Raw genomic sequence first — 17,368 nt, 5'->3', positions numbered from 1 at the left:
TGGTTTGTGTATCCTTACTCGGTTGTGGGACTGAAGAGGTCTCACTCCCGGGCTCGGGAAGTGGTTGGGAGGAGAGTGCGGGAGAATCTGTGTGTGATGGTAGTGTGACAGTGGTTTGTGATGCCTGATGCGAGTTTTGGGAAGTAGAAGGGTTGGAGGAGGGGGAAGTGAGGAGGGTAACTGAGTCAGGTGAAAGTGTAATATCGGTCTGAGTGGTTAGGTGGATGCTGCATGTTAGGGTATTAGTGAATCTGGAAATCTTTGGGAGTGGGCGGGAGGTTTGAGTGAGTTTTTCTTTGTGTTTCCTGGCTGGAGGGGTCTGGGTTTCAGAGTGATTGACGGCGGGGATGGATTGCGCTTCCGCGTGCGTGGTGGTGGGTGAAGCTTGAGTACCTGTGTCGTCAGTTACGACATAATCTGCGCATAATTTGTAGAACACGTTGTGGAGTTCTAACTGATCTCTGATATTGGCATAGCCTGTTGTGTCGTTAGCGAAGATGATGACGTAACCGTTGTCTGTTTCTTGGAGTAGGTGGATGTGCTGTTGGACTGTAGAAGTAGCTGTTGTTATGAGATTACGGTGATCGTGTAAGGCATTCAGTTGTTGAAGTGCGTTATGCTGAGGGTTGGGTACTATTGGAATGAAGAAGGGGATGAACATAGAGTCTGGTAAGGTGGTGCGGTATAGCAATGGTAGATGGTGGGGGATTTCGGCAGTATTAGCTCGGAGTAGGAAGGAAAAGAAGCTTCTGAATCTGAGGACGAGTCCATGGCTGGAATTGTCGGTGTCCTGGCTACTCAGTCTACCAGGGTGGTCCCGACTAGGGAACGGGAGTTGGGGTGAAGCACTAAGAATGGTCAAACTCCGAAGAGGACCAGCGTAAGGCGCACTCAGTGGGCACCAGTCGTGTCAGGTGTAGTGTTATCGGGTCGCGCCGAGACAGGACACGAACAGATACACACTGAGCGCAAGTCAAAGTTGCTCAATTCTTCGACGAGTCCTTCACCAGGCAGAGCTGGAGATGGCTGGCTGGGCGTGTGGCCTGGTCGCTGTTCGCTGGAGTACTGGCGGATGTCGCTGAATTGAACTCGCTTTGCGACCCTCCGGCGCCGCTTCGCCATATGACTGTTTGGACACCCCCTAGGGGGTGACGTTTGCGGTGCCAGTACCGGTGCGCTATGCCGCGCTCCTCACCTGGCCTGTTGTAGAATAATAAGTATAAGAAGAATAAAATATATAAAAGTTGATAATGGTAATAATAATAATAATAATAAAAATGGTGAAATTTGGAACTGTTAGGTGAGTGCTGTTGTATGTAAAATATGGCGAATCGCAACGTTATTCATTATGTGCCATGGCTGGATGTTGTTAAAAGTTTCTAAATTTGCTTTGGGCCAGCGGCAAGGGCTAAGCCTGGGTGGTCACCCATCCAGACGTCAGCCGCGCCCGATGTTGCTTGGTTAATCGAGCCTTGCCGCTGGATTTTTGCTAGAATACATTTGTATTCACGAGTATTCGGTGTTTATAATACTATTAATTTAGAAGTACAGCATATGTATTTGCAGCTTAGTGAAAGTCCCGCCTCGGCGTCGGCTATGTTTCCAGTGCTTTTTTGGTTGTGGTAATCTGATTTTTGGTGGTAGTGGTGGATTTAATTGGGTATTTAGGCTGTTTTATGATGTAGGTGAGCTTGGTAGGCTAGAAGGTCGCTTTTTAGGAAGTGAGAAATTTCATGGTTCTTGCTCTTGTCTTGGCGGGGAAAAAATGACTTGGTGGGGGCGGTTACTGGGGGGTGGTGTGGTTTTGCGGGATGGACGTGGGTAGTGATCCGGTCTGGGTTGAAATGAGGTTGAGTAGGAGTAGCTGTAGGAGTGCGGTTATGTCTGGAGTGGGCGGTGCTGGGTGGGTAGTCATGGGTCCTGGGTTCGGTTGCATAGGTGGTGGGGTCGGTTGGATGAGTGGTGGGGGTGGTTGGGAGGTAGGATGCAAGTGTTTGGAGCGTCTGTAGTGTGCTTTAATTGCGCGCTTGATGTAAGGGCAGCCAGGAAACGAGGCGGCATGACTGCCTTGGCAGTTGGCACACCTCGCCTGCTTTCGTGGTACCTCGCAATTTGTGTGGTGGTGAGAGCCGCCACACCTATTGCATCTGGTATGTTTAGCGCAGGAATTTGCTACGTGGTTTAATTCCAGGCAATTAAAGCACTGTGTGATGAGGGATGAGTGTGTAGGTGCCTGGGTTCGGTGGTGAAGTGGTGCTGTGTGAGCTGGTTTTCTGCGTTTGTTTTTTGTTTGTGTGTAAGTGTCTTTGAGTGGCGGCTGTGGGTTAGTTTGGGATTCTGTGGATTGGGTAGGCGGAGGTGATGGTGGTGGTGGAACTGGTTCGGTTTGGACGGGTGGTTCGGGGTCGGTTATGGTGCTGACGTCTTGTGTTTCTGGATAAGATGCGGGGGTGTAATTAGGGTTTGATGTACAGTGGATGGGGTTAATCATGATGGGTGGTGGGAGTCCTGAGTTCTGGAAGGTTTGCATGATAATGGAGGTGAATTTATTTTTGATAGGAGTGATCAGGAGAAGGTTGTTATGAGTTTCTTCTGCCACTGCTATGTAGTCTTCCAGGATGGGTTTGATGCATTGTAATACGGCTTTTCTGGTAAGTGGTACTGGTCCGGCTGTTTGGAGTGGGATTATAAGGACGTCGCATTTTTCAGAGGTAGGAAATGGTGAATCAAAGCGTATGTAATGGAACGGGATTTCATAATCTTCTTCAGTGATGAGAGTATCAGTTTTTGGATTGTTAGGAGATTTCCAGGACCAGTTGCTGTAGTCAAAGCTGGAGTCTGTGGACATGGTTGGATGGGAGGGGCCGGGGTTCTGGCTACTCAATCCACCAGAATTGACCCGGCTCAGGGTTAGGGAATGTGCTTGGTGGGTTCTGGGGTGCTATGAAGCACTGGAAACGGTCAAACTCTTTCGAGGACCGGCGCGCGGTTTAGGTGCTCTCTCAGTGGGCACGGTCGGAACAAGTGTAGTTTTACCGTGTCGCAACGGGACGAGTTCCGAACCAGTGACCACACTGAGGGCTCTGACAATTGCTTGGCTCTGACAAATTGCTTGGGCCTGCCGTGAACTTGGCGAGCAGGCGATTGCTGTTTGTGCCTATTGTTGGTGGCAGTTGGCAATTGTTGGTTTGAAATAGGCAGTATTGCAGGTGGCCTATTCCCGTGGTGAAGGGGCTCCTGTGACTTGGCTGGAGCGTAGGTATCGCAGCTGGCGACTGGATAACTAGCGTTCTGGGTGCTAGGTTCTTGGTAGCTGGAGCTTAGTGCTTACAGGACTGCACTGCACGAGCGCTGAGCTGCGAATGTGTGTGTGTTCGTGTGTGCGCCGCTTCGCGAGAGGTCCAATCCAAGTATATAAAAAGGGTCGGACCGCGCAGAGAATTCTTGGCAGGTATCCAAGCGAAGCGATTGCGGGGCTGTGCGGCTGCCGGCGGGCGACGATGGCGAACTGGCAGGTAGGCAGGGTGCAGGTTCGTACTTGGCTCTCCGTCGTCTGCTCAGTTCAGGCGCTTGGCTGGGAATCGAAAATGGTGGTGGTGGTGGTGGTTGTGGTGGTGGTGGTGAACTAGCTCGTTCGACCAGTATTTTACAGTGCGGTGAGGGCAGCCCTTCCAGATACTTCGGGAGTGGAGAATCCACTGGAATTCTCCGGAGACAGAATGTTGTAGTTACAGCTAGAGCTCTCTTTCTACCTCAAAAGCCTTCCATACAAATCGGTGGACTCCACCATCATTTTATTATTAATTCCTATTTATCTATCACTGTTGTTGTATGTCGCACCGACAGAGGTATGTCTTATAGCGATGATGGAACACGAAAGGGAAAAAGAGTGGGAAGGAATCAACGGTGAATTTCATTAAGGTTCATCGCAATATTTGCTTGTGAAAATCTGAATGCGCAGAAAACCATCTTCAGGGCTGCTGGCAGTGGGGTTCCACTACACTATCTTCCGAATGATGATGATGATGATGATGATGATGATGATGATGATGATAATAATAATAAAATAATAATAATAATAATAATAATAATAATAATAATAATAACAACAATCGTTCAGAAAGTTTTCAACAGACAACCATTAATCACTGATAATATGGAAACTTCGCTCGAGTATAGGCAAATTTAAGTATTTAAGTGAAATTATTGAACCAGCAGGGTTAAATCAGAACGCTAAAAAAGGAACTGAAAAACTTCAAAGAGCATACACAATTACTTGGAACAGATACAATAAAAGAACTATATTCTAAAAAGCAAAGGTATTTCTGCGTCACACTCGAATCTACCTCCAATGCGAACACCAAGTTGGACGTACTCACTTTGGCTTTAGGAATGGACTGGGTACTCGTGAGGCTCTTTTCTCCTTGAATGTTTTGACCCAGAGATTCCTAGATACGAATGTAGATGTGCACGCTTGTTCCATCGACTACCGAAAAGCATTTGATTGCGTATTTCATGCAAAACTTGTTGAGATTTTAAAATCTACTGGTTGTAGACGTTGATGATCTTCGTATCATTTTCCATCTGTACTGGAATCAAACGGCAGAGGTCAAAATAGAAGGAACTACTATTGAGGACATAGCTATACGAAAAGGTGTCCGCCAGGATGTGTCCTGTCCCCACTACTTTTCAACGTCTACTTTGAAGCTGTGTTCAGAGAGGCTATGGAAGATGTTAATCTAGGTATCAAGATCAATGGCTTTGTCATTAATGACATCCGATTTGCTGATGACACGATTGTGTTAGCCAGCAATCCTAGTGATCTTCAAATCATTATAAACAACATCGTAAGGACCAGTGAAACATACGGTTTATCCTTGAATATTAACAAGATCAAGCTGATTGTATTCTCAAAAACACCAAAACAGGCCTCCCTTTACATCAACAACAACATCGTCCAACAAGCATCTTCTATCAAATATCTTGGAACTCTAGTGACCCAGCATCGTGATTCAAAATGCGAAATCTTATCCAGGATTGGACAAGCAAAAAATATGTCCAATACCACGAGGACCTTATTCACCAGCCGAGAACTCATCCTCCAGCTCAGAGTTCGAATGCTACGTTGTTATGTCTTTCCTGTCCTTCTGTATGGTTTCGAAGGGTGGGGCACTTAGCCCTTTATTGGAGAAGCGTATTGAATCTTTTGAACTGTACTTATACAGAAGAATACTCCGAATATCTTGGGTAGAAAAGAAGACAAATGAAGAAGTCCTTAACATCTTGAACAAGAAGAGAGAGCTTCTCATAACCATCAAGGAGCGTAAGCTCAGCTACCTCGGGCATATCATGAGAGGTGAACGATACGAACTTCTCCGACTGATCATTCAACGGAGGACTGATGGGAAAAGATCTGTGGGAAGACGGAGAAATTCCCGGCTGAAAGACTTGCGGTGGTGGTATGGACATACGTCGATAGAAATCTTCCGTGCTGCCATTTCGCGTGTAATAATAAATTGGATCGCCAACCTTCGGAGGGAGACGGCGTCATAGGAAGAAGAAAGAGAAGAAGAAGAAGAAGAAGAAGAAGTTAAAACAAAGCATTTTATGCATCTGAAACTATTATAATTTGTGGCAAATCTCGAATAAAGATGGTCGAAAACAGAAGAACTTAAGACCAACATGCGAAAATGGAATTCGGATGAAAAAAGAAATCACTTGAAATCTAGCAAGTTACAGATAAAAAATCACAGATACCATCTGGAAACGGCGATTACAATTTTGTGGTCACTTATATAGAATGAATAACAACAGGCTCACAAAGAAAACTTTCAACTTAGCTTCATCAATGAAAAATCACAATAATTGTCTAAACGTACTCAGTGAAAACCTAAGGGAAATTGGCGTTAATGAAGAAACCAATCAAGGTAGAATGAAATTCAGAACTTTAATTCACAAACACAAATTTTCTCTAAAGCCCACCCGACTAAATAGAGGATAGACTGGACAACGTTAAAAGGAACACAGCGAGAGGATGCACAGATTTTGGGAAGAATAAAAACAAAAAATGCTAATAAGTTCAAACGCCCTCCTTATTTCGGCATAACGAATTCAAAAATAATCTGGGCAGTCACCGTAATAGATGGATTGATAGACAGATAGATACATAGGTAGATAGACAGACAGACAGACAGACAGACAGACAGACAGACAGACAGATAGATATGGTTTATTTGAACTGTCAAAGTTAGGGACACATGTCCCTGTCTCACACTTAATCAGTGAATAAATTATTATATCTTACTCTTCATAATATATATTTATTATAACACACACTGTAAATTAACATTTTGCTTCCTAAGTATGATAATATAATACCTACGAAGGAAACTTACCATTATTTACAATTGAATGAATATTTCCAGAAATTTATCACATTGACGAAAGTTTCAGTTTTCGTATTACGAATGGGGTTCTGGATAACTATACAGAGGACCACAGCCAAGTACTACTGCTCTAAGAGTATCAATGAATGATATAATAATGAGAGTAATAATAACAATAATAACAATAAAAGGAAGAAGAAGGACAAGACGAAAAAAGACCAGGAGGTGGAGGAGGAACAGAAGCAGAAGTAGAACTGTCGCACTACGATTTCGTCTGATGGGAATATTTTGAGCACACTCTTTTAAATCTTCCGTGGTTCTCCAGTATCAAAAAGAAGTACACTGTTATTCATTTGCACTAATCTGCTTTAGGGTTGTCATGCAAGTGTCAGGTTCCGTATCAATTACGTAGTCTTTTCGTAAATGATTTCGAAGAAATTGCACATTTATTGAATATCTCCGTCAGTAAATTATTCCCATTCCTAATTCCTCCTGTTATAAACATAAAATTGCCCCAGTTTGTCCTCTTGAACACGACATCCAGCGATATATATGAGTTCTCAACCCCCAGGTAACCCACTGTATTGATAAATCGTTCTCTCACTGTGAGTGGAGATCTTGTAAGAGTGAACTTCGGGTGGTGCGAACATCTCTCAGTGTTCCTAGAAGTGGCCTGTTTACATATTTCTCGATCGAACACACTAACTTTTATTAAGAAAGTTTTCTGCGCAGGAATGAAGCTCACTTCTTTTATCGTGCCAGTAAAAGCTGTTACACAAGAGATTAAAGCTCTTAGAGAGGTTTCTCTTGAGAAAGGAGTCCACAAAGTCATTTTATTGTCTGCACAACACTTCAGACGGGAATGTGATCAAGGAGGTCAACCCGAGGTTGAAATATAAAGTTCATCTGATTTATTTTAGAATCCTTATCCTCAGTGAATTTTCCTTCCCTTTCAGTATAATGTTTTGTACTTTGAAAGCCGCATAAGGAGCTCGAGGTTAAGTTTAATTACCTTGCTATAACACTGGTCTACAAAGAAATAACATTTGTCCATTTCTTTAAGAAAACAGTCACTTCCAAGTAAATGGGCGTAAAGGAAGGAACATGAATATGACATTACAACAATTTTATTAACTATTAGTTTCAAGAAGTTGTAGTGTAGCCCTATATTTCTATGTACGTAGCTCAACCCCATGCGCTCTCATGCATTTACCTATTCATTGGGTCATTCCTAGTTTTTTAATTTTCGTTTGTATTCTACTTCCGATACACTGAGATATCTCTTATCATATTCCGACAACAGTCTACAAACATAGATGTGCTCAATTGCCTCGTTTCTTCTTTAAGTCGCTGAACTATCTTGATTGAAATCCTCCCCGTGCTCGTCACTCACAGCGTCACAATTGGTTGGAAAGAAATCGAGATAAGAGGGAAGAAAATGGATCTTCGATGACATATTAAAACCGAACTCTTGATATGTTTCAGCAAATGTGTGTTACCCAAGGTTGATCCTTATTTAGTTTACTGATGACCTAATGGTAATATCCTGTCTTTATTATTAGAGTCAAATCACGTTTCTGAGATGAAGGAGTCAGTTCACGCATACATAAGTTATCCACAATGTTAATAATTTACGCGTTATCTTGAAATGTAACTAATCTGGACTGCAAATCAAATGCCAAAATAGCTTAAGATAATTTACAATATTATTATATCTTATGCACCCTTGAAAATAAATTTTATGCTAGTTATTTACAATTATTACAACCAGTTTCCTTGGGGCCCCGCTCGCAAAGTTTCATGTTCCTCATTAATATCCACACAGATGTACTTGCAAAATTTCGAGTTAATGAAATAATACACATGAATTGTTGTGGTAATAGAATGCAATAAATTATCTATACAAGAATGATAAACTATGGTACACACGATTGAAGCAAGTACAGTAATCCAGTCTACGACCAATACGAAACCTTCACGGGTTGGAATAAACAAACTTAATGAAATATGCCACTCAACAGTCATTCCAGACACGAAATTGCTATGTTGTACCATAGGGAAAAACCCGCCACCCAAAAGCAGTTTTTTGATACTCGCGTATAGAAATGAGTTTAAAAGAAACGTAGAGGAACGACAAACTATGGTAAATACGATTCAAGCAAATACAGCAATGCAATGCAATCAAATCAAAGAGAAAAATCCAGCACCTATATGTAATCATTTGATACTCATTTGACCGAGCTCGAGAGCTGCAGTCGCTTAATTGCGACCAGTGTCCAGTATTCGGGAGACAGTAGGTTCGAACCCCACTAACGGCAGCCCTGAAAATGGTTTTCCGTGGTTTCCCATTTTCAAACCAGGCAAATGCTGGGGCTGTATCTTAATTAAGGCCACGGCCGATTCCTTCCCACTCCTAGCCATTTCCTGTCCCATCGTCGCCATAAGACCTATCTGAGTCGGTGCGACGTAAAGCAACTAGCAAAAAAAGAAAGATAATCATTTGTGGAATTTAGGTAAAATTCCCATTAATAAATAGCTGTAGGCCTATTTCAAGATAGATATTCCTTATTACTTTAAGTTCCATGCTATTCGTTTGTTCAGTGAATCCGTTAAGAGTGTTGGTATCAAAAATGGAGTCAGCACATAAAATCTTCTACCCATGTATCACTTTACCAATTTTATTTTATTAAACCTTTGAAGATTCAATTACCTCTACGGATTGTCCAACTTCCAAATGACACTTGGTGTAAATTTGGGTACGTTTGATTTTATAAATATATATTTACTCAAAAATATTGAGACTTACTAGCAGTTTCCCGCTGGCTCCGCCCGCAATGTACAAAGTATGGTGTTGTTCGTTACTATCCTCACGGATGTATTTGCAAAGTTTCGAGTTAATGAAATAAAGCACATAATCTGCTGTGGTAATAGAATGTAATATTATGTCAACAAAACACTTGAAAATACAACACACAAGGAAATTGAATTAAACGTTCCTTGGAACAACACTACGCGCCGAACTGTTAAAAAAAGTCCTTCAAAGATCTTCGTCATGGAGACAAATGTACTCGTAACTTTCCTCAGAATCTACCAATTTAAGTAGTTATTACCTCAAAAGAAAGCGCTTGATCCACTGAGTGTTTTAAACCAAAACGAACTGCATATCTCAATTAGAACGAAAGATATAATTGCTTTAATGAGAAAAAATGTAGAAATGAGACGTCAAAATGAATGTGCACTCATAACTTTCCTCATAATCAACCTATTTGAATCGTTAAGATCTGAAATGAAAGAGCTTAATCCACTCCGCTTTCCTAGGCTAAAACGAACTCCTTACCTCAATTAGAACCGAAGATATAGATACAATTTATTGAAAAAATCAAATAATTTGAGGAAGGCGGAAGTTAAGTCATTTATAGTACCTGATGACAAATCTGTGCATGAATACCTTTCAGTAAAAAAATGAAGGAAATAGACCGGATAGAATGGCCGGACTGACTGTAGTTTTCATAGAAAATGTTAATTTATAGATTAGAACTCCGAACGTAGAGAACTGTACTGTTACTGAAAAATAACAGCAGATAGGTTTCCATAACCCCAATAAACGACATTGTTTGATCACCCGATTTAAATTTGTCGCTTTGTTTTCACCTTAATTTTTGCAACCCTTACCAGAGATCAGATAAGGACAGTGCTCCTTTCTAACACCACTGTCCGCTAGGAGTGGGTAGCCTACCTGCTACTTCCTACCGCCACCCTTAATTAGGGAGTCTGTGAGATGAAGCGGTTACGGTCGGTCGTGTGATGTAAGACGTTGACATAGTCAGTGCAACTAGCACATTCGGAATTCTTATGCGAGTGTAAATATGTGTAGGGAATGTTCTTGTATTGTGTATCACGTGTGTATTTGAGTGTGTAAATATATCTATTTTAATAATTCCACAGGAATCCAGTGATATGAACCGGCTACCAACCTCGTGTCCTATACCTACAGTCCACTACCTTCCTCGTGCTATAATTAGCTAAACCTTGTGCATATCCTAACTCACTCATTTGTGGCGGGTCCGAAGTGTCATAGCAGCCATCTTGGCAAGGAATACTACTGCTTCCTATAGCAGCCATCTTGGCAAGGAATACTACTGCTTCCTATAGAAGCCATCTTGGCAAATTATACAACTGCTCCCGATAACAGCCATATTGGCAAGGAATATTACAGCTTCCCGCTGCAGCCATGATTGTTCCAACTCCGGTCAGTTCGTCCGCCATGGTGATTTCCTCTTCGTACGTCGCCATCTTGGGTCCAGTTTACGACAACCAGTGATCTGTCAGTGCCAGAGGAAATACGACAGCCACGCAGACCAACATCGATGCAGTAACCTACGCAGCTACTGTACGTACATACCAAGTTCTGATTCCTATTCTTCTCCACTATGGCTTCCAAAGGAAAACAACTCCTTGTTAAGACTAGAGGCCTAGAGAAAGCCATCATCACACGTGTATACAACTTCGTAGTTAACTTTAAATCGGAATCAAGTATAAAAGAAATTAGGGCAAGAATAGATGATGTACCTAGAATAAGAAAAAGGTATGAAAATGCTCAAGATAAATTGGAACTGAAGACATAGTGAAGATCGTGATAGTTTCTAATCGTTGTACAATGACGTAGTAGATAAAATTAGAACATTGATAGAAGAGAGTGCAGAATCACGGTTGAAAGAAGGCAACTTATCCGGTGCAACCAATGATACTCACTCTGCTTCATTCGAGAGAGAACCAGCACTTCCAACTATTTAAATGTCATCATTTGGGGGAAATATTATTGATTTTCGTCACTTCTCTGATACGTTTACCTGTTTCCATATAAGCAATGACTCACTTGAAGGTATACAAGGGTACAATTATTTGTTTTCTTCACTTACAGGTAAAGCACATGACCAAATTATCAATCTTCCCATAACCACCACAAACTTTAAGATTGCATGGGAAACAGTGTGTCAAACATACAATAACCCTAAACTTATTGCAACGTCTCATATTAAGAACCTGTTAAACTTTCCATCTGTAAGTAAGGAGTCATCCACAGATCTACGATCACTTCTAAACCAAGTTTTACGTAAACTAAATTCACATGAGGCACTTGAGCGTGATATTCCTTTGCATGAAGTCCTCATATCATAGTTGATTCTTCAACAAATTGATGAGACCAGCAGAAAACAATGGAACTGTCTTCATCAAAATCGAAATTTTCGAGACTAGACGAATTATGTCGATTTTTAGAAGTCAGATGCCATGCCATTGACCTCATTAAATCAGATCAGACATCCAAACCAGTTGTATCGTCCCATTTACGGCATGCTACTGACGTCAAACACACTAAATCAGTAAGACAGGTTTATGTCTCTACTGGCAATAGCTGTTTATTTTGTGATGGTGTTCATCCTCTTCACAAATGTTCAGATTTTTCTGGCAGCAGTGTCCAACAACGAATGGACTTTGTCAAACAGCATAGATGGTGTTCAAATTGTCTTAGGCCTGGACACATCGTTTGTAACTGTTCTTTAGGATCCTGTTATTCATGCGGCTTGAAACATCACACACTACTTCATCGAACCAATCAACCGGTCCCGCGAAGACAGCTTGAAGCCACGCCTGGAAGACACAGCGGCGCTGATTTCAACCAGCAACAAACTGTTACAGCAACGTATTGTTCGTTAAAGGCAAAACCTCAAGCCCAGATATTACTTTCCACTGTACTGATTAAAGTACTTGATGGATATGGAAGACTGCAAACTTGTAGAGCGCTCCTAGACTCATGTAGCCAGGCACACTTCAATACAAATGCCTGTGCAGAACGTCTCAGCTCAAGGAAGGTTCGAAACCGAATACCAACACAAGATATAAGCAACACTGCTACAGAATCTCGTCACAGCGCTACCGTTAATTTCACTCCATGCACAGCGACTACCAAGTAGAAAGCAACTATGCTGTGTTGCCAAGAATTTCTGCCGATCACCCAGGATCGTATATTAACTTCTCTGACTGGGCCATCGAAACGTCGCAACTTAATGAACATAGCTACTACATGCCCCATCACCCAGTTCCTGAAGAGGCAAGCTCTACTACGAAGACGAGGGTTGTATTTGACGCTTCTGCTACCACTACGAGTGGGATAATGCCCAACAACATCCTCCGAATTGGGCCGACTATCCAACAAGATATCTGATCCATCATTACGTGATTTTGCACTCACCATGTGTGCTTTACAGCCAACATTCGCCAGATGTATCGACAAGTAAATGTTGATGATAGTGACTGTAACCTTCAGAGAATCGACATTACCAGCTGAAAACAGTCACGTGCGGAACAGCTTCAGCACCCTTCCTCGCAACTAGGTGCCTTCAGCAACTCGCTATTGAGGAGTCTAGCAGTATACCCAAAGCAGCAGAAATTCTCCAGAGAGATTTCTACTGTATGTAGACGACTGCATGCTTGGGACCGAAACCCTAGAAAAAGTTCTACGAATGCAAGAACAACTCATCGATCTCCTTCAAAGGGGAGGTTTTCAAATTCGAAAGTGGTGTTCTAATCATCCACGTCTACTCAAAGCTGTTCGTCCAGAATACAGAGAAGCCCAGTTGCCCCTTCAACCCGATAACGGCAATAATGTTAAAAATTTAGGACTCTTGTGGCATCCTGCCAATGATCAGCTACAGATTGCGAATGGTACTGGGTGTAATAACGTCAACGGACTGTTACGAAAATAAAGGTACATGCAGTCATAGCGCCAATATACGATCCGTTGGGACTGATGGGTCTATTCATCATCTGAAAATATTTCCTGCAGCAACTCTGGCAACTACGCTTAGGTTGGGATAAGAAGCTACCAACAGAACTACTCCAGTACTGGGAGTAATTACACAATCAGTTTCCTCTTGTTATCCGAGTCCGAATCGACGGACTAGTGTTAGCGAAGGGAATTTTCACTAACATTCAACTGCATGGGTTTCCGGATGCATCTGAGAAAGGTTACGGATGCTGCATTTATATCAGATCAGAAAATCAACAGAGTATAACCTTCCAATCCATTACTACACTGCGGGATTGATTATGTTGCCCACTGTATATAAAATCAACAGGCGTTAAGTCAAAGGTCGCCGCATTGAAAAAGGTCTCCCTTCCTCGTCTAGAGTTATGTGGAACAATGCTTCTAGCTTGTCTTCTCAAGAAGGTAACATCAATATAAAATTTGTCTATTAGTAGCATCAATTTACGGACAGATTCGACTATAGTTCTTTCATGGATTGCAGCATCGCCTACACGGTGGAAAACTTTCATTGCCAACAGAGTTGCGTGGATTCAATACAGTACATCGATTGAAAATTGGAAGCACGTTGCTTCAGGAGATAATCTTGATTTCACGAGGACTCACCCCAGACCCCTTTATTTCTAAATCACTTTGGAGGAATAGACCACCGTAGCTTGTGGAGAGTACTCTGCCATGGCCTGACTCAATCCCTTCTGCGGAGACTCATGACAGCCCAGTACAGCGGAAGCCAAAGGTCAGTCTCATGGCGTTTCAACCTGAAAGTGAGTTCATGAAGTTGTTCTCTAAATTTGCACGACTTCAGAAGGTGACAGCATACTGCCTCAGATTTCCCGCCAACGCCAAACTTCGTCCTACGGAAAGGAAGACCTTCAAGAGTTACGTTCTGGACTATATGCATGTATCAAGAGCGTCCAAGCATCAGCATATGGTGCAGAGATTGATGCCCTTCGGACTACAAAGGTGATTAGTAAGAAGAGCAAGCTTATATCCCTTAATCCATTCCCCTGCGAACAAGGACTTCTTCGAGTTGGTGGCAGATTACAACGATCGGAGCTCCCTTTCATCCAACAACATCAAATAATCTTGTCCCCAAGTCACCATCTAACTAAAATTTACTGTCGAGAACGAACATACACGAATGTCACATACTGGGTGTCAATTGAAACTATCTTCTGTTCGACAGCAATACTGGATAATACTGGATACACCATTGTCTTATCTGTCATAAGCTCAAGGTAAAAAAGCTCAGCAACTAATGGGTCAGTTGCCAAATTACATAGTATCACCTGCCAATCTATTTCTATACGGCGGGATTGATTACGCTGGTCCACCGTATATAAATATCAGGCTCTCGTAAAAACAATGCACAGCTGAAATGTTATGTATCAATTTTTGTATGTTTGGCTACTAGGGCTATTCACCTGGAAATTGTTAGCAACATGACTACCCAGGCCTTTCTTTCTGCTCTCAAACGATTTATCTCACGTCGAGGAAGACCTGCGCAAGTATATTCGGACAAGGGCAGAAACTTCGTAGGCGCTGACAGAGAACTTCAGGAAATGCAGACATTGTTCGACAAAGAACATCATCAACGAGAGATCTCAACCTTCGCTAGCAATGAAGGCATTCAGTGGCACTTCTTTCCACCTCAGGCTCCACAATTCGGAGGCATTTGGGAGGCTGGCGTCAAATCATTCAAGCATCATCTTCGACGAGTGATGGGAACAGCATTCCTTACCTTCGAAGAACTGGCAACACAACACAAATCGAAGCATTTCTAAACTCTAGGCCTCTAGTCCCCCTCCGATGATCCCGACGACATAGTTCCTATCACTTCAGGTCACTTTATAATTGGAAGACCTATCACTACCCTTCCCGAACCAGATCTGAGTAATGTACGCCTCAATGTATTTTCTAGATGGCGGTAACTACAACAGCAGCTCCAAGGATTCTGATAGGCGTGGTAAACAGACTACCTCTCCCATCTGCAACTGAGGAGCAAATGGATACTATCAACGAATAATGTGCAACCAGGCACATTAGTGATCGTCAAGGAAGACAGCACCCACCCCCCTCCCCACTGTGTTGGAAGCTCGCGGTAACTGATCAGGTCCACCCTGGTGCTGATGGACTAGTACGCGTTGCCACTATCCGTACTTCGTCTGGAGTATTTAAAAGACCCGTTGCAAAACTTTGTCCACTTCTCACTTCTCAAGGAGACGATATCTGAACGTTGTGTGTTTTGCAATGTAGTTTCCTTCATGTTTGTTCTTTTTTTTCACTTTGTGCGTGAAAATTATTTAACCCTTTTTTGGCTGGAAGCATGTTTGATCACCAGACTTAACTTTGTCGCTCTGCTTTCACTTCAATTTTAGCAAGCCCTCACCAGAGGTCAAATTAGGTCAGTGCTCCTTTCTAATACCAATGCCTACTAGGAGTGGGTAGACTACCTGTTACTTCCCGTCGCCACCCTTAATGAGGGAGTGTGTGAGATGAAGCGGTGGCGGTCGGTGGTGTGATCTAAGATGTTGACATAGTCAGTGCAACTAGCACATTCGTAATTCTTATGCGAGTGTAATATGTGTAGGAAATATTCTTGTATTGTGTGCCACGTGTGTTTAAGTGTATACATATGTCTATTTTAATCATTCCACAGGAGTCCAGTGATATGACCGGCTACCAACCTCGTTTCCTATACCTGCAGTCCACTACCTTCCTCGTGCTATCCTTATCTAAACCTTGTACATATCCTAACTCACTCAACTCAAACTTGTCTATATCCCTACCTGAACCTCACTTCAGACATTTATGTAATGAAAATGGCTTCTATATGAATAATACTCACATGTTGACAAACAACATTTGTAACAAAATGTATTTACCGAAATCAGTCCCTCATAAAACAAATTCGCGTTCTTCAAGAGGATGAGAGTTACCTAAGCGTTTAAAACATATTTGCTCATTTTACATCAAAATGAATATAGGTTGACGGCTTTCAAATCTGAAACATGTGTAGTGTTGACCAGTGGAATCGGTGTCACCTAGTGCAAACTCCTTGGCTGAATGGTGCATGTATGACGAACTGATGACTTACATACGTCATAGGTGATCCAAAAGGTACTTTGTTGTGTGAATTTCAAATATTTACTACTTCTGAGTTCTATTGAACCATTACAGGGTCGGTTGGTGCATGCATTTCAGAGGGGTGGGCAGACTGATATGTAATAGCCACTTCTGGCTCGGTGAAGAAAGTAACTGGACACTACCTCACTCCTCATTCCCCTAGATCACCCCTAAATATGAGGAGTTTCTGTTCATGAGGCGCTATTTTCACCCAAAAAAAGTCGTGAAAAATCGCAAGGAAGCATACAGCAACATACTTCAAAACATTATAATGGTTACGAAGTAATTTCCACGTTATGACACTTGTTTACCAACTGCTCTCGACGAACACTCCTACTTAATTATCTTCTCATTTTTCCTTTTCTTTCCTCATTCCATGAAAAGAGTACCCATTCTGGTTCCTTACTTGAAATTCCACTAAGTCGAATGAATTCCTACAATCTTTCTTTTTAGTTACTGCATCGAGGCTTTGGAATACACTGTCAATGGACATTCAGTACTTTATTCCTCTTATAGGTTCAAATGTACAAAGATTCAAATTTCTGCGATTCCTGGAAGTGCCTCATTAAGTCACATCTGTTTTAATTTTTATATATTTTGTATATTTTGTATTTTGTATATATAACTCCCGATTCTTGCTCTGGTGGATGAACCAAAGGTAAATCACAGTTTAAGAACGGTACTACTTCACATCGTTTCTCATTATTCTGTTGGTTGATTGACGAATTGTGACAGGAAGTAGGTAAACAAGGTTCTGATATCATCTTTTCTTGTTTCAGTTCTGGTCTGCGTATGTCCCTTGCTCGGCGCAGCATTTAGACGCCGTTCAGCTGGTACTCGAGCAGATCGACGTTATACGACGCCTAGTGGATAAATACCCCTCACATATGACTCTAGTCACTACCGCTCAAGGTAAACGCAACTGCATTATCCGTAGATCTTAAACGGTAGCTAGGTAACATTGTCTCACCTTCCATCCATACCTTACGTCACTGTCTGCACGGTAGCTAGGTAACATCGTCTGGCCATCCAT

At 42.2% G+C, this 17,368-nt stretch overlaps 1 protein-coding gene across 1 annotated transcript in view; it reads left to right on the top strand.

Annotated features, from left to right (window-relative positions):
• Positions 1–17,368, top strand: part of LOC136866973 (dipeptidase 1) — a 411,985-nt gene that overhangs the window by 219,840 nt on the left and 174,777 nt on the right. The window contains exon 3 of the mRNA XM_067144065.2: positions 17,115–17,247. Coding sequence (XP_067000166.1) covers positions 17,115–17,247 — 133 coding nt within the window. The remainder of the gene's footprint in view (positions 1–17,114; positions 17,248–17,368) is intronic.

Source organism: Anabrus simplex, chromosome 3 (genome assembly GCF_040414725.1).
Source record: "Anabrus simplex isolate iqAnaSimp1 chromosome 3, ASM4041472v1, whole genome shotgun sequence".
Taxonomy (NCBI): domain Eukaryota; kingdom Metazoa; phylum Arthropoda; class Insecta; order Orthoptera; family Tettigoniidae; genus Anabrus; species Anabrus simplex.
Note: the sequence above shows the minus strand (reverse complement) of the source record. Positions and strands in the feature narration are given on the sequence as shown.